Source organism: Fringilla coelebs, assembly GCF_963513975.1.
Source record: "Fringilla coelebs genome assembly, chromosome: 10".
NCBI classification, from domain to species: Eukaryota; Metazoa; Chordata; class Aves; order Passeriformes; family Fringillidae; genus Fringilla; species Fringilla coelebs.
In genome coordinates, this window is record NC_140036.1 from 19,936,208 (window position 1) to 19,960,509 (window position 24,302).

At 38.8% G+C, this 24,302-nt stretch overlaps 1 protein-coding gene across 1 annotated transcript in view; it reads right to left on the reverse strand.

Moving 5' to 3' along the window:
• Positions 1-1,216: 1,216 nt before the first annotated feature.
• The window catches only part of NAALADL2 (N-acetylated alpha-linked acidic dipeptidase like 2), a gene marked incomplete at its 5' end in the record, with an annotated part of 294,310 nt that continues 271,224 nt past the window's right edge, over positions 1,217-24,302 (reverse strand). The window contains 3 exons of the mRNA XM_084212314.1: positions 1,217-1,769; positions 16,145-16,343; positions 23,789-23,882. Of these exons, the coding sequence (XP_084068440.1) occupies positions 1,571-1,769; positions 16,145-16,343; positions 23,789-23,882 (492 nt within the window). The 3' untranslated portion in view covers positions 1,217-1,570. The remainder of the gene's footprint in view (positions 1,770-16,144; positions 16,344-23,788; positions 23,883-24,302) is intronic.

Below are 24,302 nucleotides of genomic sequence, written 5' to 3' on the forward strand. Positions count from 1 at the left end.
CAGTCCTGGGCCATTGCTTGGAGAGACCCCTTTTTAAGGACTTTGGAACAGAAACCCAGATCTGTAAACAGCTCATTTCTTGCTATGTGAACTTTAAAAAAAATTTCACCAAATTGTGCACTCAGAAATTTTCCTGAAGACAAATTTTAAACATTAATACAGACACCTTTTTCCATTTTTATTCCAACCTGAAATGTTCCTGTAATGTTTACATGGCAAACTGGATAACAATACATTTAACATTTCCATCAAATAAATTATATTTAAATTTTAAGCATCTATATAAAATTAATTATTTAAGCTCTAAACCTAGAATTGTTAAGCCCAAATAGGGCTTAACAATTTCAACTGTTCATATTATTAAGACCTGGAGTTCTCAAATGGGTTTAGCATCCCCTCAGAGGACACTGAACCTCTTGATCCTTTCACACACAGATGACTTTGGCCAACAGGCAATGGTGTGATTAGAGCCCTCTACCAATGCAAAAACAGATTTGTGTTTCAGCTCTGCAATGTGCTTCACCAGCTTGTGCCTCCACACTTGAATTCCTGGTTCTACAGCAGGGAATGGATGGATGTTTTACCTTGTGCTTTTCTGACAATGACCCGGGTCCTGGATGTGAGGCTTGATGGAACAATCCAGCCTGGAATAATGGGTGGTGTGGCCAAGAGCGGTGGAATCCCAAAACTTTTCCCAGGACTTGAGGCCTTGCTTTTATTTACAGCTCTCTGGAAGTTGACAGACCTTGAAGGGGGATTTTTTGGTAATGTTTGGTGAAAATTTTTAAGGCCTCCAGCCTTATAAAGACTGGGCAGTACTTTCATTTAACATAAACATTCAAAGGATTTTTGTGCAAGTGTAATTACCGACTCACACTTTTCAAATAATTTGAAATCATCACAAAAATTTCCTCTCCAAGAAACATCAGAGAGAACAACTCTTTTATTTTCATACAGAAATGGAAGAATCAAAGTTTATCTGTATTCTCAGAACTGAGGTATTTATTGTTCCACAGGAGTCAAGGTGTTGGATTGCACCCCTAAAGGTGTTCTGTGCATTTCCACTCCGGTGCTGGATACCCAAGGAAACACCACATCCTTCAACTACTTACTCTGAACGGAGTAAGGAAGAAGATGAGCTTGCTGAAAACATTAAGAAACTTGAGTCATGTTTTTCTGACAGAGGAAATCTCCCCTGGCTGCACATCTGGGGTGTCTCAGAACCAGGGCTTCAGCACATGGCAGGATGTGCTTGGTACTTCTCATGATTGAGCTCTTAGTCATAAAAACATATTTTACATACAAAAATACAGCAGATGTCCTTCCGAAAATCATCTCTGAAGTGTTACTCCCTCTCTTTAGGTTTGATACATTCAGGAAGAGGCATTTGAGATACATTGTGAACAGTGCAAAGTACTGTTTTACATTTCTTACACCATGTGTTGCAGTACCTTTAAGCGCCAGCTGAAGGAAAGGCTGGGAAAGGTTTGATCCTCAGAGCAATTCTGGTCCAAGTTGAACTTTTGTTTAGAGAGTTGTAAACAAATGTCTTGGAATGCAGAGAATCCTCTCATTTCTTTCCAGCTAAGGCAGTCTCAAACACATCAAGTCCTGCTTTGAAGTAAACCTGAGCTGAATTGATGCTGTTCAGCACCTCTGACAAGGCTGCCTGCACGGTCTCATTTGACTGATGTAGTTTGCAGTGCTCCAGGGCCTCCAGCAGTACTGAAAACTGGCTGGTCCTGTCATCCAGTCTGTAAAGAATATTTCTGAAAGAGAACAATGGAGAGAATGGTAAGATTTTGACTCAAAACTAATCCATCAGATGCCATCAAGAATCCCTGCAAGTATCAGCCACAGCTTACAGATGATACATATTATGCATAGTAAAGCTGACCCATGGCAGATTGAGAGACAAATGCATATTTATTATGCTCTATAAACTGAATTTATTCACTGAACTACATGTACTTACATTGGAGCAGTTACTAAATCCATCAAAGAAGTCTCACATTTCTCTCTGACCATTCAAGTTTTTATTCAAAAGCGTGAGCCCAGACCTATCACACCCCCTTTATGAAGGTTTTTGTGTCTCAGATGAACTCCATTTATTCCCCTCTAAAAAGAATTTGGTTGCTGCTGTGAACCCTCAGCACAGGTTTGGTTTTGTTTTTGTTTTTCCTACCTGCTCACATTATTTATTTCACTCTTCAGAGGTGAAATTCCAGCTGCATTGATGACAATGGTAAAACTCTCCTTGCCTTCAGCAGAGACTTTATTTCATCAACAATCCTTTGTGGTTTCAGAACTAGAGTAACCCACCTTTAATGTCCCATACTAGAGTAAAGAAACAGCACACACAGCCAAGCCCTCATGAAACAAAATCTGTGTTTTCCAGTAATATCTGCAAAAAATTTTAATAGTTTTTAGAAAAACAGATGCAAGAGTACTGTGTGATCCCTTGGAAATGTTTGTATGAGGTGGGGAAGGCTCAGAATTCAAAGCTAGTCAGTGATTTTAATGGGACTCTTTGAAGCAGGCTATAAATGTTATCCAAAACCAGGTGTAATCATTACACTAATTAGAAGAGCACATAAACATCATAAACCTCCACCCAGGAGCTTCTTTGATTGCAAACAGAAGTGAATGAAATTTGAAACAGGAAAGCTACAGTGATTTGGTGCAGGACTTTCTCCTCAAACACAGGACAGGTGTTCAGGGCAGGGGAGAAGCTGTGTGGAGAGCCCAGCAAGGAACAGGACAGCTCCCACACTTTGTTAGCAACCTAATGGCACAACAGAACAGGCCAAATGGCAACTCCAAATTAGCAATAAACTGCCAGGTTTATTTACAGAAGACAGACGAACACAGAAGTGCATTTTATTCTATGAATCAACCTAAGTGCAACTCTGCCTGGGGGAAAGGGAACAAAGGAGACCAATACATGACACCACAGAACACACACAATCTTTAGCCATGTTTTCCAGCTTAAAAAAAACGTTTTGAATGAGAGATCATTTTTTTCAAAGGTACAAAATAACTCTTGCCCTCACCAGGCAATTTTTCAGCCTATGCTTTTACCCCCCAATATTGAGTATACATCCAAACCCAGCAGTGTGCACAAGGAATGATGAGTTTTTCATCCCCTGACAGCAATACATCCAGACAGTTCAAGGGGGTCTGCAATGCATTGCACTGGAGATCTAAACAGAGGAGGAAAGGGTTGGAATTCAACACTGCAGCAGAGGGACAGTTTAAACCATAGGTCACCACTGCCACAGACCATTTAGACAGAAACAGGTGAGGGGTATTTGCAAGAACAGCTCAGTTGGGACAGAAAGCCCCATCAAGAGGGCAGGAACAAGCAGATGTGGCAACAACTTTGTCAGCTGGCACTGCAGCAGCCACAGGACAGCCCCCTTAGCTTGGAGCTGATGCTGCTGCTCCCTGTCTGTGGTGCAGCTCACACTCAGAGGTGACTCAAGCTGGACTGTCCCAAAGCAGGCTCTGTGACACAGTAAATGACAACTGTGTATGTTGAGAGCCAGATAAATTCTTGGTTGGTTGGTTGGTTGGCTTTTAAGGATAGGCTGTGCTATGGGAAATACTGCATTTTTCAAAGCAGGGATTGAGTTTGCTCCCTCAGTTCAGGGACTCCTGCTGAGATCAGTGCAAGCAGAGCCAGGCTTTTGAAGAACTCTCCTCTGTAGTTCCTGGAGTTCACAGGGAGAAAGAAGCCTGCTCACAGCCCCTCAAACACCTCCAACAGCAAGGACAGTGCTAGAGATAATCACATTTCCTTCTACCCTCAGGAGAGACCTGTTTGCAGGTGGCTGAGAGAGTTTGACTGAGCTGGAATTCTACTCCAAATGCCTACAACACAGGTGCCCTGATCTGTGTAAGGATCCCTCTATTCCTTTAGGTCAACTTATGAAAACATGATAAGACAGCCACCATCAGCAGAGCAACACTGACTCAGAGTGCCAAAAAGCACTCTAAAGAGAGGATGGTCTGAACATTGGAACATTTGGGACTGCTGAGACAATGTCTGTGGTGAACAGGAACAGACATCACATCCCATCATCAAAGGGGCTCTAAACAAGGCACACAAGGTAAAAAAGAGGGTTTACCCTGACAGGCAAGGGTGTTAACACAGTTTAAATCTACTGCTGTGACTTTGGAATCACTAGTGATCCCACAGTAAATACACAGGCATGTGATCCAAGTAAAAACAAGAACTGCTATCCCCCCCACCAGAATGCAGGGCAAATTACTGTCTGATGAGAGATTAGTTGTTTGATGAATGAGACAAGCAATCTACTGTCATAATTTTAAAATAATATCTTAAGTTCTGAAACAGTAATATGACTTCAGAATAGCTGATTACATAGTACAGCAGAACCTCATTTATATTTTTATGCATGCAAATACTAATAAGTGAACATAATCCAGCACCTGTTTTTTTCAACTTTCCTGCTAGGAGTTCTCACTGGGATCTTGTATTTTCCAATTACTTATCTTTGCTTGGCAAGCCATGCCACCCCTTTGTTGCACAAAATGATTTCTCTCTTTATGCATGTTCATGAGAGTCAATTTATACAAGTTTACTTCTTATCTCTGTTGAAGCTTCATCAAATGAAAAAAATGGTCAGTTCAGTTTATTACTTCCAAGCCTTTACAAGTCAGAACAGTGTTTTCATTAAAGATTACACAGGGACTGAAAAATAAACCCCAGCCATTTCATTGACACAAGGTATCACCATGTGCCCATAATATGCAGAATGATAGCAAGAGACTTTAATTTACACTGTGAAATTCAATTACTTAAACATTCCTCAACACAAATTGGTTTTGTAGCCTACACCTCTAAAACAACAATTCCAGCCTCTGGCCTAATTGCTTAAGTATCTACCTTCATCTTTAACTATTTTATCTTATGAATATAATTCACACAGTCAGCCTGACCCCCACAAAACAAAAAGACACTCCTAAACAGAACACTGCAATACATGATTGATGATGCTGATGAAATTACAACACACATCATTCATCCTAATGGGCTTGTTTCTATGACACATGCCAGTGACCTGAAAAGTGGAACACTGAGGTAGGAAACCCAATTAATAACTTCAGGCAGTACCACTGAAAAAGATAAAAGGGCTACAAACAAAACAAACAGCCTTAGCAAAGTAAAGAAACTATAAAGAGAGCCTCTACTACAACTCCTCTAAGTCCTTGGCAGGCCTAGGAACACAAGCATTCCTGATAAAAATAATGCCATTAAATGCTGTTCTACATAACCAAAAATAAGGAGGTACAGTCAAACCCACCAGACCAGAAGGAATTTGACAAATTCTTGAATGACAGATCACACTAGAAATATATTGACTTTAACACAACTTCAATATTAGAGCAACTGGACAGTACAAGATGAAACAAGATTACCACATTATTCTTGTCACGAAAAACGATTTTTTAGCTTACAAGAAAATTTTGTCTGTAGGTAATGTACAACACAAGATGAATTATTCAGGCACTTACAAACAGACTCCCATCTAACAGCCCACGTTTGAGATTTTGAAAAGTAATTATTAAATCATTAGGACATGATGGTAAGTCTAGTGTCCCACATGAAATGAGTGCAGGTTTTCTCTGCGGAATCACAGTAAAACTATTTAGAGATAAATGCTGTGGGCAGCCTCTGTCTGTTCCAGTTATAACACAATATGTTATGACTTCAGCATCCTCACAAGCTCAATTTTGTAATTCCCTGATTTGTTTTTCCTTGTACTCTCCAAGGAAAAAAAGAAAAGAAAAAAAAGCACAACAGAACAAGGATTCTCTGAATTTCCCTTTCTCCTGATACTGTTCAATTTTGAATGCACTTTTCTTACATTTAGGGTTCTGTTTTCATTCACGCCTATAAGACATAAAATATGATTACTTTGGTAAATAAGTAAATGCACTCTAATAACAATATTTACATGTTGGGACTTCCAGTTCCATACAGTGGTTACTCATTGTAGGACACAAAAATATCACAAAATCTCCTCTGGAAAGAGCACAAGAAGATTTATACTGGTTTATTTATACAACTTTGCACCTCAGAAAATTTTGCAGTGAACATGCAGAAGGTTTCCTTTCTTCCTCTGGGATCCTTATCTTTTGATCTCCAATGGCTGTTCTCCTTTCCTCTCTTATTTCTTAAATCTTTTTGACACCTACGTGCAGTTTTGTTATCTTACCTATTTTATTTCACAGCAGCATTGCGGCGCAAGGTTTATAATTATAAAATTATAGCTGCTGGCCGTGTAAGATTAGCTTTTATCGGGAGGAGATACAGGCCCTGGTGAAGTGTCATTACATGTCATTAGAGCTGATGCAGAGGAACCCCTTCTTTACCCTACAATGCTCATTCCCTGCTGGACTGGGATGGAACATGGGGATGTGGCACCCAACCCCTCAGGGCAACTCTGCTCTAAATATCACCATCACCTCTCCTTCACTGCCCTAAGTCCCCATAAACCCAGCATGTCACTGTTTGTAATTACTTGTTCCTAACTTTTGTTTCCTGCACATCCTCTCCTTTTTCAAAGAGCCATCAACTGCCTTCCCTTAGTGCTCTGGTTAACAGGCTGCAAAGGGTTCCACCAGTCTATATTCCAGAAAGTGATATATTTAAAACCAGGAACACTCAGAGGTGAGTGTCTGCCTGAAAGGGATGCATCTGCATGTTATCAGCAGTTGATAAGCTGCAGGTAATAGAGATTTCAAACCCAAATAAAGTCTAACCAACTGAAAGGCATTTCAAAGTCACTGTTATGTGACAGTGGTAAACCAGACACACTCTCTCCCTGCTCGACACAAATTTATCTTGCATAAAAGGCAGGCATTAGGACACCTCTAATTGATTCAATTATGGCAAATGAGGTTGTAGTTAGTGGGCATGAACACAATCCTGTTGGGACATGGGACCACAAGGAAGTAGTTATTCCAGGTTTGAGTATATTTTAAATAGGGTTTCTTTAAAAAATTAATCCTGATTTTTGCAGCTCTGTGAAATGTTTCGATGCTTGGCTTGACTGCCTGCCAAATAAACAGAGGGAAAAAGAGAAGCCAGACTGCAAGAGTAGCGGGTTACAAGATACATTATCTTTTATTTCCCTACAGTGCTCTTTGATTAGGATGCAAGGGATCCACTGTCCTGAAACACACTAATCTCCCACTGAAGGATCACTAAAGCCTAACCTAACCCTAATTCTAGCTCAAATTTCAGCTTGATGCACCTTGAGAACTTTAAATCTTTGTGAGGGCCTTAAGTGCACCAACACCAGATTCCAAAGACCATGTAGGAGCATTCAGAATCCCAAAGAGAAAGCAAAAGGTCTGTTAAAGAATTTAAGCCAAGAAAGGTTGCATGAAGAGTTTTTTATCACCAAAACTCAACATTCATAGAAAACATTCACTTTCAATTCTGTTCTGAAACGTGTAAGGAAACTATTCTTTTGATAATTAAATGTCTTCTGCCAACAGAGAAGACTGACATAAAGCTAACAATTCTAAGCTTGATTTTCTGATAATAGGACAGTGTTTTGCAATGGCTGAGAAATAAAGGAAATACCAAGTCTTTGACAACCTGTAGCCAAACTTTTTCACTTTTGTTAAATAAACAATAATTACATCACTTCCTAAATTTTGTGACTTTTGATAGCAAACAGTGTCTAGCATAATATATAATAACCATGAATAAATGGAAGCTGGCAAGTAGCAGATCATAAGAGGACTGATGTTCTGGAACAGCCTCAAGTAGGAATAATGGAGCTAAGAAGCCTGACTAGCTTAAAGACTGAGGTTGAGTAAAATCAGCCTGCAATAAAGTTCCTATTTGCCAGTGCTTAACATCAACATTACCATGCACTCACAGTTTTTCTCTTGGTAAAAATTTGCTGGGTTTAGGAGCTGATTTATTTCTTGCTTTGGAGTAAACAAGATCAGTAGGTAAGAAGAAGCCAATCTAGAGCTTCAACAGTACATAATGACTTCACAGAAGTTAAATAAAAAATACAAATAGGATGCATTTGTTCCTCAGAAGCTGCATGTCACTGTTTATCACTACTAAAGAGCAGTCCTCTAATTAGGCATAATTTTCTCTAGGGTTTCACAGAAATTAATTAAGCAACTTTATGTAGAAATTCCTGAAGAAGCCACAGATCCCACTTTGCCACAGAGCTTCCAAACCCTGTATGCAGCTGATGGAGAATGATGTATACCCCATGGAGATGTAAAAATTCCTTGAAAATCCACCAGCACTTTTTCTGTGGTTCCTCAGAACAAGGACTGACATTTATACTTAAAAGACTGATGATGCATTGAACAAAATTGATATAACTGTATTTTAAAATGTTATTTGCTGGCAGCAACTGCTATGAAATATTCTTTGTTAAATTTCAAATAATGTAGCTGTTGGTAACAAATGTAAGCATGTTGTTCTTTGAATGATTTATGCTACACTTGCTTTTCAAGTGAAAGAAACATATGCTTGTGTGAATGATTTGGAGGAAACTATCTGTCTTTTAAGGATGTCTCAGTCTGAAACACTCGAATTCAAAGCAGATGTGCTACTATTTTGAAGAACTTGAGGGAAGTGAATTAATAAAATTATTTCCAAATGGCTCACAGCTGATGTTCTGATGACTTCATAGGGCTTTTTATTTGGAAATCATGTAAAAGATCCTCTTCCTGAGGAGGAATCCCATTCCCAACCAAAGCAGCAAGCAGTGTCCAGTGCCTAATGCAGGAACTGCCTTGACCTTGATCTCCAGCTCTGATCCTGACTGGGTTTATCACCCTAAATAACTCTGAGCCACGTGAACTGAGACCATTACCACAGGTCATTATCATAAGAGTTAACAAGGGATAAAAGATTATGTCATAATACCTAATACATCATTAAAGAAATGCCTAAAATTATATCATTATTACCTGCAGTGGCAGGTACACACACAAAATTAACACTTCTTTTAAGTCCCAGTTAAGGCAATTTTCCTGTTAATGATCTCATCACCACATTTCCAAGCTCTATTGCCTGGGTAATATGTTAGTGGGGGAATATTGCATATTAACTATTTTTCCAATGAATTCCATTTATTTCTGTACTATAGTCAAGTGTTCTTGGCTAATATTTCAACAATATATGGTTAAAATATAACCACTCATATATGAGTGGTTCTTATCTGTCATGATTAAAAATGTGGATTCTTATATTTATTGGATTAAAAAATGTTACCATTCCTACTGTTTATAATAAATATCAAATAATGTATAAAATATTAAGTTTCTGCCAGATTTAATAAATTATTCAGAATCTAATACTTTGTATAGCTTCCTGAGATCACAGCAGATTTTTTTTTTTTCTGGAACTAAATATTCTTGCCCTATTTAGCACAATAAGTGCAGACCAAGCAAGATCTGCCAGCAAGGGACATGGAGTGGAGTTGCATGCTAACCACAAGACTGGCTGGAGGTTGGCATGAGAGCCCTGCCCTGAGCTCACAGAACAGCTGTGCCAGGGCTTTTACAGTCAGCACAACAACTGCTATGAAATGGGTAAAACATCCAGTGAGGACACATATTAAAATAAATGGCATTTTACAAGGAAAAACCAACCCTTTTTTTTTTTTCTTTCTTTTTTGCAAGGCCAAGACTATGCACGTTCGTGTACATGAGGAATATTCTTTTATTCTTTCCTGGACACAGTCTTATCTTCAGGACAACTAATGCTGGGTTAAATGACAGTATAATATTTACTGGATCACAAACATAGTGGGTCTGATGTATTGTACAGAGAGAACTCTGCAAGTATACAAATCAACCTAATTAAAAAGATGGAAGAAGATTCATGGGAAGTACATAGAGGAAAAATAAATGAATATATGTAAAACCAGGTTTCCCTCCACATCAGGGAAGTGAGAAATCTGTTTTCAAGCCATGACATAATCCCTGATTACAGAGGTTTTCTGCTTTTGCAGGTGTAATGAAAAGATTTTCATGTTCCCTGTTTAAATAAGCTTTAAAGTCTGCCATAATTACAGCTCTGCAGATGGCTAATTCAGTAGTATTTATGCAGCAAATGCTCTTTAAATAGTAAAAATTTACAAGACAACAAATACAGTCATTAATTTGGGGCCATTACATGTATTGGTGATTCCAAAGGGAAAAACATCTCAATTGCCACTCAGATGGATCAGGTGTTTTGAGGATGACTATCACTCACTTTATTGCATCTCCTCAGTATTAAGAAAGGGCATAATTCAGCATCATTATCAGTCATGAGAAAAATAATAACCATAGCAGGAATTTGTAAGAGCATTATCAGCCTAGTAAATGCTACTGGTGTGTGCTAGGATAAATGTGCTGCTCCATGCTTACAACTGCAGAGACCACAATCAGACTGCTCAAGCACTGTAAAGTTCAAAGGAATAAGGCAGAAGAAAATGGGAAGGCATTTTGGGTGCAAAAAATAAATTTGGACAAATGCTTATCAAAGAGAAGGGAGCTGAACTGCAGAACTGAGAAACACCAGAGAAGGATTGGGGAAACAAGTAATGCCACTGTTCATAACTCCATTTATAAGCCATGAAAAAAATCACAGAAGAAAAGGAGCTGCAAATTTTGAAAGATGAAAAATATGGGGATCAAAAGTCAGGTAGGAAATCATGCTGTGTTGGAAGCCAGAAATTCATTTATTCTGACTGAATGGCAAAATCTGAGGTAGACTATTCTACTACCAGCACACAATTCTTTCCTTCTCCCCCCAACATAATTCTAGCATTGTATTTACAAATTGCACATGGCAGATAATAGAGACAGAACATTATCTACTGCTGCCAGCAAAACATGAATTATTTCAGTATTTCCCACACTAAGGATCATTGACACCGTATCAAATCATTCTCTGTTCCACATAACACAAAACAGAACAATAAAAATACTCCATGCATTTGGTTCAGGTCAGTCAGAAAACATCTCAAATATTACTACAAAGGGGACAGGAATGTTTTCTACTTGGAGTCACAAATGAAGAATTCAAAATGAAAAAACTAACCTCCAGAGTTTATACAATGAGACAGAACTACTGTCTTGGGTAGAAGCTCTGGGCTGGGGTTTTGTTTTATTTTGCAGGTGACATTGCACTCCATGTTTACCCATGTTACTCTTTAAGATTAGCAGGATATTTGCATCTTTAATGCTCATCCTCTGTAAATCCAATGAGCAGATTGTTTACACGTGGAGATATAATAAGCTCTTTAATTTTCCTACTAAACATATCTCTGGAAACTAGACTCTTAGGGCATGTGTATTTTGAAACCTGAGAATCTGCTGCAGTTCATCAGCAAAACAGAAATAAATCTTGTGGAATATACACATGTCAGGAATGCACATAACAAATCTCAATCTGAAAGGAAAATATTTGTTCTGGTGAGCAACACACACTTGAGTGGCAGGAGTTCAGCAGGATGCAAGTTGCCTTTTTTGAATGGTACTGAAAACAACTTTTGACTGTTCTTTCATTTCATTGTGTCAAATTCAGGCTGCACAATCTATCTTTGCTTACTGCCAGTATTTTGTTCAGTGCATTAAAATGCACCCATTTGTTGTAATTCTTTAGCCCAACGAAGTGTTAATGTCACACTTGGGTACGTGTGATGAAAAGAAGCAAAAGGAAGAAGTTTAACTGATACAAATGAGCAATAAAAACTGCTGGAGGTCTTTGCTGAAGACACAGATTGCTTTCAAAATCCTTGCTTTTCACCTACTTAATTCACTCAATTACATCTATTAGACAAAGCACAACCATCCCTGTAAAAATTCCATAAATAGTGGAGGCAGATGCATAGAGCCTTAATGGACAGGATAAACTTGGCATGCTAAGAGGAAACATTTAAAAGAAAGATTTTTACCCATGTTGACTTTGACTTTTTATAAAACTGTTAAAAGAACTGTCAGTCAGGACATAACTAATCCTTAAGCAAGGGTCCATTAAGAATAAAATGCACCTCACTGGAGCAGAAATGACAGCCTGAGCCCTTGTATGCCTCTTTTTTGCCTTAATTTTAAATACTGAAGATACAAGCTGTGATTTTAATGACTCTTAGGTTTGAAAATTTTGGGGGAACATACCAGGGGATTCTAGGAAATTCTGCAAGGTTACTACTGGATTCATACCTGAAAGTTAGACCTGTGGCTGAAGAAATCTGTCACTTTCACTGAGACTGGAGATCTCCCTCTACTGAGTGTGCCATGCCTGATACTCCATGAAGTTTGCTTTGTTATCTCATTTTTTTCAATATTATTGTGCACTGAAGAGCTCTGCCTTTCCACACGGGGAGAGGCTCTCTGTCAGTACCTAAGGAGGGCACACCAGACCTGATAGATGCATCAGGCTGACAGGTGGCAGAAGCTGTGGGAATCAGGAAATATAGGAAATACAACAAAATCTACAAGGAGCAGGGAGAACCCTCTTACTGAGCCTAGGCAGACAAGTTTTGGACTCTCTATTTCTGAGCACCAGGTAGATCCACACTGTGTTGCTTTCTCTGATATTGGTGCCAGTGTTTTGGTCAGTATTTCTGTAGAGGGAAAAGCATGCAAAAGCATGATATGATCAGTATTTATGGAATCTTTTTATGGCTCTGACCATCTCATGGAGAGGACAATATGCTTCAATGTTGGGTTTTTTCCCTGTATAGTGCCTAAAGTAACAAAGCCTCTGTTCTTACATTAACCTTGTAGATGCCACAGCTGTGTAATCTATGATTATTACCTTTAGTAGAAAACACACAGAAATGTGCCATACAAGTATACATTGAAAGAGTGGAAAGCAAGAAATGGCTAAAGGTAACAAACAGACAGATTTCTACTGATTATTCCATTAAAATGTTGGCAAATTATAAATCCAAATAATTATCAGTATTATGATTATGGTATGAGAAACAAAGAGAAATAAATAAAAAATATCAACAGCAATCCGATTTTATGCTGAGAAATTTGTTCTGAAAATAGAAAATCTACCCAGGGTTACCACTGGGAATCAAAGAAATATTTCAGGTACAACAAAACTCAGCAATTTTCTCATAACCCCAAATCAAGTCTCAGGGTAACTTTTGCAAAGCAGGATATTCCTCAACCTATTATTTTTCATTCTGCCTAAATTTCTGGATAAGACTAAAATACCCTGATTAAAGCTGTACTTGTGTATTTCCAGCTCAGCTGGAAATAGAGATCATGGGGAATGTGCTGTTGTCAAATTTGCAGTTCAGTGTCAGGAAGTTCAGGTAAGAGGAATGAGCATCAAAACTACAGCATTTACTGTATTGAACAACCTGCCAATGTAAATCATGATTACTGAAATTTAGTCAAATATCCTAATCCAATTATTAAAAAAAAAGTAATTTGAATTCTGCTGGTAAGTCTGATTATATTACATCTCATTATAGATGGAAAATGTATCAATTATTGCCCTATGACATTGACTGGAATGAGGCATTTATTTTTTTAAGGACCTAAATACAGTAAAAGACTATAGCTAGGGGAATGTGTGTGCAAACTATAGAAAAAGAACATATATAAAAGATGTATCAGTTCCCCTGTAGTGGAGAAGCACAAGAAGGTTGCAACACTCCTGCAATAAAGAAAAAAAACACCTTTCTTTTTAATTCAAGTTCTAGGACAGAAAACACAGTATAGATCCAGAGAGCTGTGAATTAGGACAAACACAAGGCTAAAAATGATGCCTAAAACTTCAGCAAATTTGTCAAGTGCTTTGATTGAGGTTGAGAATATGAGTCCAAATGGGTATACAGGAAGCAATCATTTTTTCATGAAGAATACGTCCTTTACTGTGCACACAAATTCTTCCTTCAGAAGGCTGTAAATTACAGTATTTATGGAATCTTAATGATCTAAACACAGTTGGAGCCTGAAGGTCAAGGCTGCAAACTGCATCCTAAATTTCTGTTTACAGATGAAGCACAGTATTTATTGCTGTACTGCTTGTGCTGCTATAGTTAAAGGGCTGCCAGCATTTCCATTATAAACCACTATTTCAGGGGTTTATAACTTGCCTATCAATCTTCTGACTGGGATGAAACATGGCATACAAGGTCCTGGCTGTGAGACTGATTTTTGGGTTTGTTTTCTTTACAAAATGACAAAAAGAATAAGTTTAAAGGTTTACAAGAAAAAGCAAAAAAAGAAAAAAAAGTATTAGGTTTTTCAAGTATTTCTAGTGTTCTCAGGACCAATTATATCTTCAGAATACAAAACACAGTTACAAAACTTCATCAACTAATACAAAGACTTTCAATCCCTAAAAAATGAAAAATCTAAACAAAACTTAGATGCTTTTTATTTTTTAATTAAGCAAACATACTTGAGATTTTAAATGGCAGCAAAGGACATCAGCACCCTACCAGTGTCCTTGGTTCTGTTTATCTGTGTAGATTTGCCATTAAAGGTAACAATTACACACCTTGGCACTGTGCAAAGGTTGTATTCTTTTTAAATGAACATCTAAATGATGACACACAAGGTGTCCTTTACTGTTGTATATTCCAGATGATGTCAGGTAAATTTATTCAGAGTAAAGTCAAAGCCAATGTTTTCTCCTAGTCTTTGAAATCTTGTACTTTTAAATCTTGTATCAAATTTAATTAAATTGGAGGGCAGCAAGTACAGCATTTTCACTTCCACAATGTCTACTTTGCCAGTGTGAAAGTACTTTTGTAAAGTACTGTGGGAAGCAGGTGAAAAATTTGTTACATTATGTTTGCATATCTAGTAATTACATTTTGGTAAATAACAAACTTAATAATGCAAGTGCTGCAAGAATTGAAATATTAGAAGATGTCAAAAACCCTCTCCTTACAACCTTAAATTTTGATATAATTTATTTTTACAAATAAAGAACTGGGCCAGATTCAACAATGTTGAATGTTGCTGTTGCAATGCAACACATACATATTACATTATTATTAAACAGGTTTTTGGCTCCTTTGCAACACCATACCAGTTCAGACAAGACAGACAGCACTGCTAAACCTGGAATATTAGACTTTATCTAATCCCATTTTGGCTTATTTCTTTATGTTATAAATCCAGTCACAGCAGGAAGGAAGTAAATTAGCCTCTCCCCAAATGTAATTATTCTATTTTCTTTATTACAGCTGTAGGGCTTTTATTCACTGACACTTTTGAGTTCCCCATAACTACCTTGCTTTTTTTCCCCCTTTGCTTCTGTTAAAAGATGACTGCATTTGTTTTATACCATCGCTAATAACTGGAAGAATCCCTCCTGAGGCTGGAGCTTTCTGCTTTCCTTCCCCACCTCTACCACTTGTCTGTTTGATGTCCACTTTTACACATTCACTTGCATGAGACACTGGATAATTTTTCCCATCAACTGAAATCAAAGTACACTTTTGCTACTTTAGTTGGTTCTGGTGAGAGACAGAGACCTGCAGACTTCTTTCTTAGAAAGTAAAAGATGGGATGACTACGACATCTTAAAACCAACCTGGGTAGTGCAGCTGAATACATATCAGAGAATAATTCCAAGCAGAGACAAGATGTTATGAACAGTAACTGACTCAGGCCTCCTCATTAACTGGAATCTGCTGCCTTTAACTCGCTGAAACACATCCAAGAATGCTGCTATATAATTAAATATGTTAAATAATGCTACAGACTATCTTGTATAATTCTGAATCTTCAATGAACTGTACAAAGTTTTAAATAAAATATAGGTGGAGCTTGTCAAGCAGCATTAGACTTCATAATATTTTCTTCTTCTGAAAGCTTCCTGTACCATCTGACACACGTTTCTGCCACGCTGCCTGGGCTGCCATCACACCATACGTCTCGTTAGCAGCAATGTCATGACAGAAGTGCTACACTGCTGCATTCTAATGACCCCTTGCATCGTAGTGAATTAATGTTTTCTGCAGAAAGGACGTGATAGGAAAAAAATAGTTTTAATTTTGGGTACTCACTGACGTTCTCTTTGTAAAGACAGTTCTGCGAACCGAGCAGGGGTGAACACCATTTCAGCTCAGCTGCAGAACGTGTGGAACACCGTGTACCGTACCTGTAAAGTCCTGGAGGAGCTTGCTGGAGCAGGAAGCTTTTCTCCAAGCCTTGCAGCACATCATTGAGCATCCTGACTCTGACAGGAGCTCGCTCCTGGGGGTCATTGGCCGGGCGCATCTCGTCCGACTGGAACAGCTCTGCCGTGTCCCTCAGACGTGATGCCGCTGCCAGCAGCTGGGGGATGCCTGCTTCATCACCTGGGAGCAGGGACAGCGAGACAGTCACCAGTGATTCACAGACCGCTTATTACTCTTGCTTCCAAGTCAAAATTAATAGTCCAATTAAAACCTGAGCCTCTTCTTCCCCTGCGAGCAGCACGCAACGGGTCAAGGGAAGCCATAGATCATTCCGTGTAACCTCTGATCTGCTCTTCAAAGATCAATTTGGGCTCTGATGCTTTAAGATCTAATAAGCTGTGAGGAATGGTTTTTGGGGTACAGCTTAAAATCTAGCATTGGGAAAACAGGCATGCAGGAAGCAATGGTTATAAATCAAGAGCTACAACATTTCCTTCTGAGACTGAATGTATTCAATGCCATTTCATGCTGTTGCTCTTGAGTTTGAAAGCTTGTGCTTGGATTCCATAATGACTGCTCTATAGAATATTTTAATATGCACTGTTTAATTGAATTTGATTCAACATTTTAGAAACTTAGAGGTTAACAGCAATTGTAGAGGGTTACGTGAAATTGCTCCTCTTAATCACTTAAGTCATATGCCAATGAGCCAACTTTAATTGATATCCTAATGCATATTCTAATCCAGTCAATATTTTCAAAACTTTTTAACTTGGAGTGTTAACTATTGCTTTGTTAGGAACCCCACTCAGACAGCAAAAGAATAAAGCCTGCATCACCTAGGAGCACACCACAGTTTCAATATTTCAGTATCCATAGTCCAGAAAGAGAAATGTGAATTGGAGCACTGTGAATGTACAACCTCCTCCCACCTGCAGTGCAGGTGAAGAGTGTGGCTCCTTTCCCAGGGTGTGCATGGACTGCCTTCATCTTTACAAGCACATGGAGTGAGAAAGCAGAGCATGAGCCTCATAGAAAGTCAAAAGCAGTATCAGTCAGCACAAACATTTCCAGGATGCAGAAATTATCTTTAAGGCCAAGATTCACTTCACCTACTGACAAGAAATCCAACTGTGCTTAGATCTTTCAAATAATGCCTTAATCTACATAAACCATGCAGCTCTAGGAGCTGCCTCACCTCTACCTGAATATGCAAACCTCAGGGAGTTCTGTACCTTAGTGACTGAGATAATTAAGCCAAGAAAGTGGTTCAGGACTCAAGTTCAATGACTTTTCAACTTCCTTGTCTAAGATACACATGGAAAAATCACAAATAGTAATTGGGGAACACTGACATGGTTTAACCTCAGCTGGCAAGTAATTACCCTGCAGCTGCTCACTCACACCCACTGGCTTCCCTGATGGAATGGGGAGAAGAATCAAAACGTTTAAACCAATAGGCTGAAATTAGAACAGTTTAATAACTGATATATAATGATGATGATCATAACAACAATAGTAATAATATAGCTTCAAAAAGGGAGAAAACCTAAAGAGAGACATTAAACCCAAGACAGACAAGTGGTGAGCAATTCTATGGGGCTGACCATGTTCAGCCTGGCCCCAGCAGCAATCACCCTCGTTGGCCACCACAGTTTAAACTGGGCATGATGCTCTCTGGTATGAAATACCCCTTTGGCCATTTCAGGCCAGCTGTCCTGGCCATGCTCCCTCCCAGCTTCCTGCAACTCCTCTCTGGGAAAACATGGGAAACTGCAAAGTCCTCAGGGTAAGCACTACTGAATAACAACTGAAACATCAGTGAGTTACCAACCTTCATCTCATCCTAAATGCACAACACAGTACCAGCTACTAGGAAGAAAATTAACTCTACTCTAGTTAAAACCAGGACAAAGACCAACCCATTTCTCAAATTATTCATGGTTGGAGTCTGAAAGGTGAGCACATAATAAGGATGAAAAAGCAAACGGGTATAACTAAGAAATCCAAGGAAATGCCTGAATATAACATTCTCCCTCTGATATGGAAAAAGAGACTTGCTTTTGGATATATTCCAGCAAAGGAAAAGGAGTTCATAGATCCCATATACTCCTGTCACTCAGCTGACTAGCACATTCCAATCTAGCAAAACACGAAATGATCCAGAATACAGAGAGAGACAAGAAGCTGGTGTGAGAGAAACTGTCAGATTTCCTGAGATATCGAGATGAAATTCAACACTGAACAGAAGCTCCCTGGGAGAACTGGAGTGAGAGAAGATGGTTTATGTCTGCCCTGGTTTGGGACACGGTTCCTCTGCTAATGACACTTGACCAATCCACCTTTCCCTAAGCAGAATGGATAACAGGTGTGCTGGCATCTTGATATAAAGGGTTGGTAACTCCCTGAGTCTGAAGTAATTGAAATTCTGATCAAGCTAGGTTGATGTCTCATAAAAATATTCTTCAAGCATATAAGCTTGCCACATTTAAGATATTTGCAAAATATCATTATCCCTAATTTCCAAATCTCTGGCAAACATCCTGTGCAGCCAAAGAACTTCCCATTCCCATGTATGTAACTCAGGCACCATGCACACCCTACCCTGGGACTTGTGTCCATATGGAAATATTTAAATTTATCCTGTTAGAAAGAATCCTTTGGTTTCAGCAAAGCACTTAGTAATCCAAGTAACATAAAACTTATTATTCTGAATCTTATATAAACAATTGCAAATGTCAGCTTTGCCTTTTCAGTAGGGAAAGTGAGATAAAGGGAAAAATCCATCTTTCTATATTTGGAAATGAAGCTAACCAGACCATCCTTTTAAACACAAAAATCCTGTAAATGCTCCCACCTGTTCTCCACAGCCCTTCAACCAACTCTCTGTTTTACACTCTAAACCAGCACTTGTTAGAAAACACACACCCAGGCCCTTTTTTAATGCTTCAGCACAAAACCTGCAAGGATGGGCAGTGTTACCTCAGCCAACACAGAACAGGCATCACCAAACACTGAACTGCACCACCAAGGGAAACTGATTTATGCTTTTCTCAGGCTGAGAAGGTGGGAATGGAAGGGCAAATGATTCTACAAGAAAACCCTGCATTAACTAATAATGTCTTAAGCACCTTGTGATACTTTTATAGAGAAAATCAAGCACAAGTGTTACCTCGTTTAAGAGGAAACAATGCCACATTATTTTATTTTGTATTCTTTGTCCTTTTATCTCCAATGTGAATCATGATGAATCATCCAAGCTAGTTGTTTAGTTGCTACCAAAATAAAATTGCAAACACAGTAAAGTGACTCAAGAGCATGTGCACTCTTGATCAGGGAATTACACTGTTGAATTTCATTGCATTTGCTAAATGCAACTGGGTCCTATTCAGAAACAAGTGACACCAAACAGATATTTTTACAGACACTGAATACAATAGCCTTTCCCTCTGTAACTGATTGCTCTTATGAAAAGCACAGCTAGAGGTTGAACAGTTTTAAATTCTGTTTGTGCCCTCTGTTATGAAAGAACTTGTCTATGAGTACTTATAGGAAAGGGAGCACAGAAAAATCAGCATTTTAAGGCATGATGCTTGTTTACCATATATGTGAACATGTGTTTGCATGTAAGAGAGAAAGGAAATTGCTTCAGGTTTTGATTAGCTTGCAAATTCTGAATCAGCTATCATGTACTGCTGTATTCACTAGGAAAACTTTTCATGCTCTGTAAAATAGGATAAGCAGACCTGTCAGTAGAAATCTGAATGGGAAAGCTTTGTAGGAAGCACCCTAAAGGAGCAGAACCACAAATCCACAGACATCCACAGTGCAAAGGATATGTTGCCATCACCTTCAATTTTGCTACCATGACTGCTATAGCCCAAGTAAACTCATCTGGTGTTGCTCCAAGCCTTTTTTCATAGAAATTCTGTTAAAGAGGAATGTTGTGATATTTACTGTGTGCATGTCAATACAGGAGCCTGGAGAAGGGCAGGCTCCAGGGAGACTTCACTGTGCTCTTTTAACGCTGAAAGGGGATTTATAAGAAACTTTGGGACAAACTTCTGAAATAGGACAAGGGGTAAGGGCTTCAAACCAAAAGATTAGATTTAGACTAGGTGGGATGGTGGAACACTGGATTGCCCAGGAAGGTGGTGGATGCCCCATCCTGAACATATTCAGTTCCAGGCTGGATGAGGCTCTGAACATCTTGATCTACTGAAAGATCTCCCTGCCCACTGCACTGAACTAGGTGACCTTTAAAAGGTCCCTTCCAACCCATCTATTCTATGATTCTGTGAAGTTACCAATGACTTTGTACAGAGCTGCTGAAACTTAAGGCTGCCTAACACAGAATAGATGCTCATCCTTGCCCTTCAGAACTACATGTTTGTCCATGGAAAATGCCTTTCTCCATGACTGTCTTTTAAAAGCTGAAAAAAGGTACTAATACATAATAACCTTGAATGGATACTGAAGACAAGATGCCAGTGTTTCATGACAAGAGAGATATGTCTCTCTTATATACAGATTTGTTGCATTTTTCACCTCTGCTGCAGTCGTGAATAAAGGGTAGGAACAGTAAAGAGTGAAATTTTCTAAACATTACAGACAGGAGGAGAGAGTAATTCTGAAAAGCACCCAAAATGATCAGGGAAATACAGTCAAGTAGGTAAAATGATGGCAAGCTGAAGAGCAGCACATAGCTTTAGGCAATGAGCATGCAGCCATCAAGAAAATGAGAGAGATAGGTTTCTCTATTGATTTTTCTAAGGACAGAGAGTTTAGCCTGATGTTTTGAAATGTATGGGTAGAGACAGGGCTGTAGGAAGTCACGCAGACTTCCCTGGGAATGACTTATTGTAAACCAGATTATTTTAAACTTCTGCTAGTGCTGCCTACTATCATCACCCCAATACTTCAGCTGCAGGAACATCTGTAAAACATCCATTCTGGGAGAAGAAAGGGCCTAACTGATAAGGAGCCACACACACAGCTGACACCGAGTCAGCCAAAGAGCTTTAAATCACAGCTCTTGCACTTCTGGAAAACCAGAAAATCTCATCCAGCCTCAATTTGTCTTCATAAGGCTCTCCCTCTCAGCCAGTGGCTATCAGAGATGGCTACAATTTGCTCCAGCAGCCTGTGCTGACAGCCACAAGTGGGGATCTCACCTCTCCTGCATGGTGCTGCTCAGGCACAATTCAGGGCTGGAGCACAGACACCAATTTTGAAAGGTTTACATGAGTCCAAGTGAGTGGCAGCAATAAATGACATCAGCTTCAACAGCACCCAAGTGGGGCACAACACCAACCTGGATGACTTTAATTTTGTAAACTGGGTGGCTGAACTTGTTATTGCTGGGACAAAAGTACAGGAATGCTTTTAATCCTAATGAGGTACTGGAGAACCTCCATCATCAACACCTGAAACTTGCTGTAACATACACCAGATTTTAAAGACAGGCTACAAGGAGCATAATGCTAAGAGCTTGCAGCAGTAAACACAAATATGTTCTGGATAAAAATGCCTGTATACATACAAAACACTTCTGTACAAATGATTGTACATTTTTACTTGCATAAACATACAAAGCACTACTAAGGAATGCTTAAAAGCACTGTTTGTACCACTCACACACCAGATTTGACATCTTGTCTGCACCCTACCTCAAAAGATTAATTGGATTTTCATAGAATACAAGGCCTAGCAAGATATTAATGTATTTGATTCAAGTTAAAATGGGTCTTGACTTTAAATGTATGGAAGGCACAAATCCCACGCAGCTGCAAGGTGTAGCTAATGAGAATATTCTAAGCAGTCACTTATTTATTAATTTGTTTAAAATATCACATCTAGGAATAGGCAGGCAACAGCCTGACCTGGATTTCAGTGTTGGAACCCCCATCTCCCATCATTTATGACCCTGTTAAACATCAGACCATCAGCAGAGGCAGAAAAACAAATCTCTCCAGCCCCAACCCTTTCTTTCAGATAAACCCAAAGGCAGTGGCTTGTTTCTAAGAGTTCTGGTGTGTGCAAGGGGAGAGAACACATGTCACTTAACAGCCTCTTCCCCATCTTTCTGAAGAACATCAGCCCTATGAACATGTTGGGGATGACATGACTTGCCATCCACACTATCCTGGGTGTAAGAAATGGTCTGTGAGGTGCTGAGTAATATCCCATGGAATTTAGCAGAGCTAATTGCACGGACACCCACCACATTACAGAGTTAAATCCTTTAGACATGTAAATAAAGGCAGCATTAACAAGGATCTAGGTATACACAACCTTTTGTGAGTACATCCAGGAGACTGCAAAAACAGTGACTCAAATATTTACACAAAATTTAACTTCAAGCATGTGAGAAAGTCCAACGGGTAATAAAATCTGTGTTCAAGGAATTGGCTGAACCAGATCCCAGAGGCACAAAATTAAGCCTAATGAACAAATATTTTACATGTCATGCAGATTCAGATTTACCTTCATCTTTTCTGCATTTACAGTTTGCAGTGAGTTGGAGAAGGAAACAGCTTACTAAGACATTCCAACTTTGAACTGGAAAGTTTATTCAGCATAAAATCTTTTGAAGAATGAATAAACCCATGAGCCACATAAAAAAAAGTACAACTTCTCATTTAAGTAACTGAAAAAGGACCATTGTCTTAATGTTTTCCAAAATGAACATAAACTATTCTTTTATACAAGTCAGAGACAGACAAGACATGAAAGCCATGAGAAAAATCATTAAACAAAACTCCAAAGTGAACAGCTGGGAGGAAATTTACCCTGCTGGCCCTACAGCCTAGGAAATAATTTTCTCTCCCCTGAAGTGGTAGAGATAAATGATCTAACTGAAGTTAGAGGAAAAAAAAGTCAGTTTAAATCAACGTTTCCTGTTACTCAAAATAAAGAAAAAGGCGAAACAATAGAAGATATCTCATGTTCAGTTGAAGGAATACCAGCTGAGCCACACTTCATTTGATGATCATCCCCTGCTGTGTTTAGGCTGAACTAAACCAATGTTTATGTGGCACAACAGAGCTAAAATTACTTGTCTTTTTAGATGCTCACTGGCTCCACACCAATACTTGCCTCCTGACTCCTACATCTTCACAATGATGGATGGCAAAGATTAAAGAAAAGGTATCGTACTTCTATGGGTATGTGTTACAGAAAAGTGGTGCTTTATAGTGGAGGGAGTGAATGAAATGCAGGGGTAGCACCTGAAGATTGCAAAAAGTCTTTACACTTGAGATATGATCTCACAATCTGCTGAAGGATATGGGAAGTTTGGGTGTAATTTTATAGAAATGACTTCTCTATTTAACAGATCAACTTGAGAGTTTTCATAAACCTATAAACAGAAATAGTTTTCAAAGGTCTTAGGACACTACATGTAACCTGTACTGCCTAATTGACAAAGTCACATCAGAAGAATTCTAAAAACTTTGTGGCTTTCTTTAGCACCAACACTGTTTTATTCAGCATTGCATAATGGCCCTGTTTAACTAGTAAAATCACTGGCTATTATTCAAATATTGAAAATATGTATCAGGGATTAGATGATGCATTTTCCCCCCTGTAATAATGGAGAACAATATTCCTCTAATGAAAATTACCTTTCAGACTGTTCTGAACTTCTAACGCGATGTCGAGGGCATTAAACGGCAAAACTGGAGCAGTGGCAATTTGCAAAGTCACTTGTCCTGTTAGCTGAAAAATACAAAAAGACCCAAACCCAGTCAAATTATTTCCAGCAGATTTAATAGCCAGCACTTCTTCTGGAATAGCAGGTTTTTTTCATTACATTGGATTTTCAGGGAAATAAGCACATATTTATGAAAAGGAATACGACCAGGACTATTGCCTTTCTATACATTACAAAATGTTCAGAGAATACAATTTATGACCACACACAACAATTCTGTGCAGTGTGTCTTCTCTGGGCCTAGAATGCTGCAGGATTCTCTTGAGGACCTTTTTGCTTTGTTTTCAAATGAAATATCTCAATACACTAAACATGGGAATAAAGTTTACAGTTTTACTTAGTTCTCTGGTCTCAGCTATTGGATTTTGAGAGTTTTCACAACTCAAATAAAGAATCACAGACATTAATGATCAGAAGATCAAGCC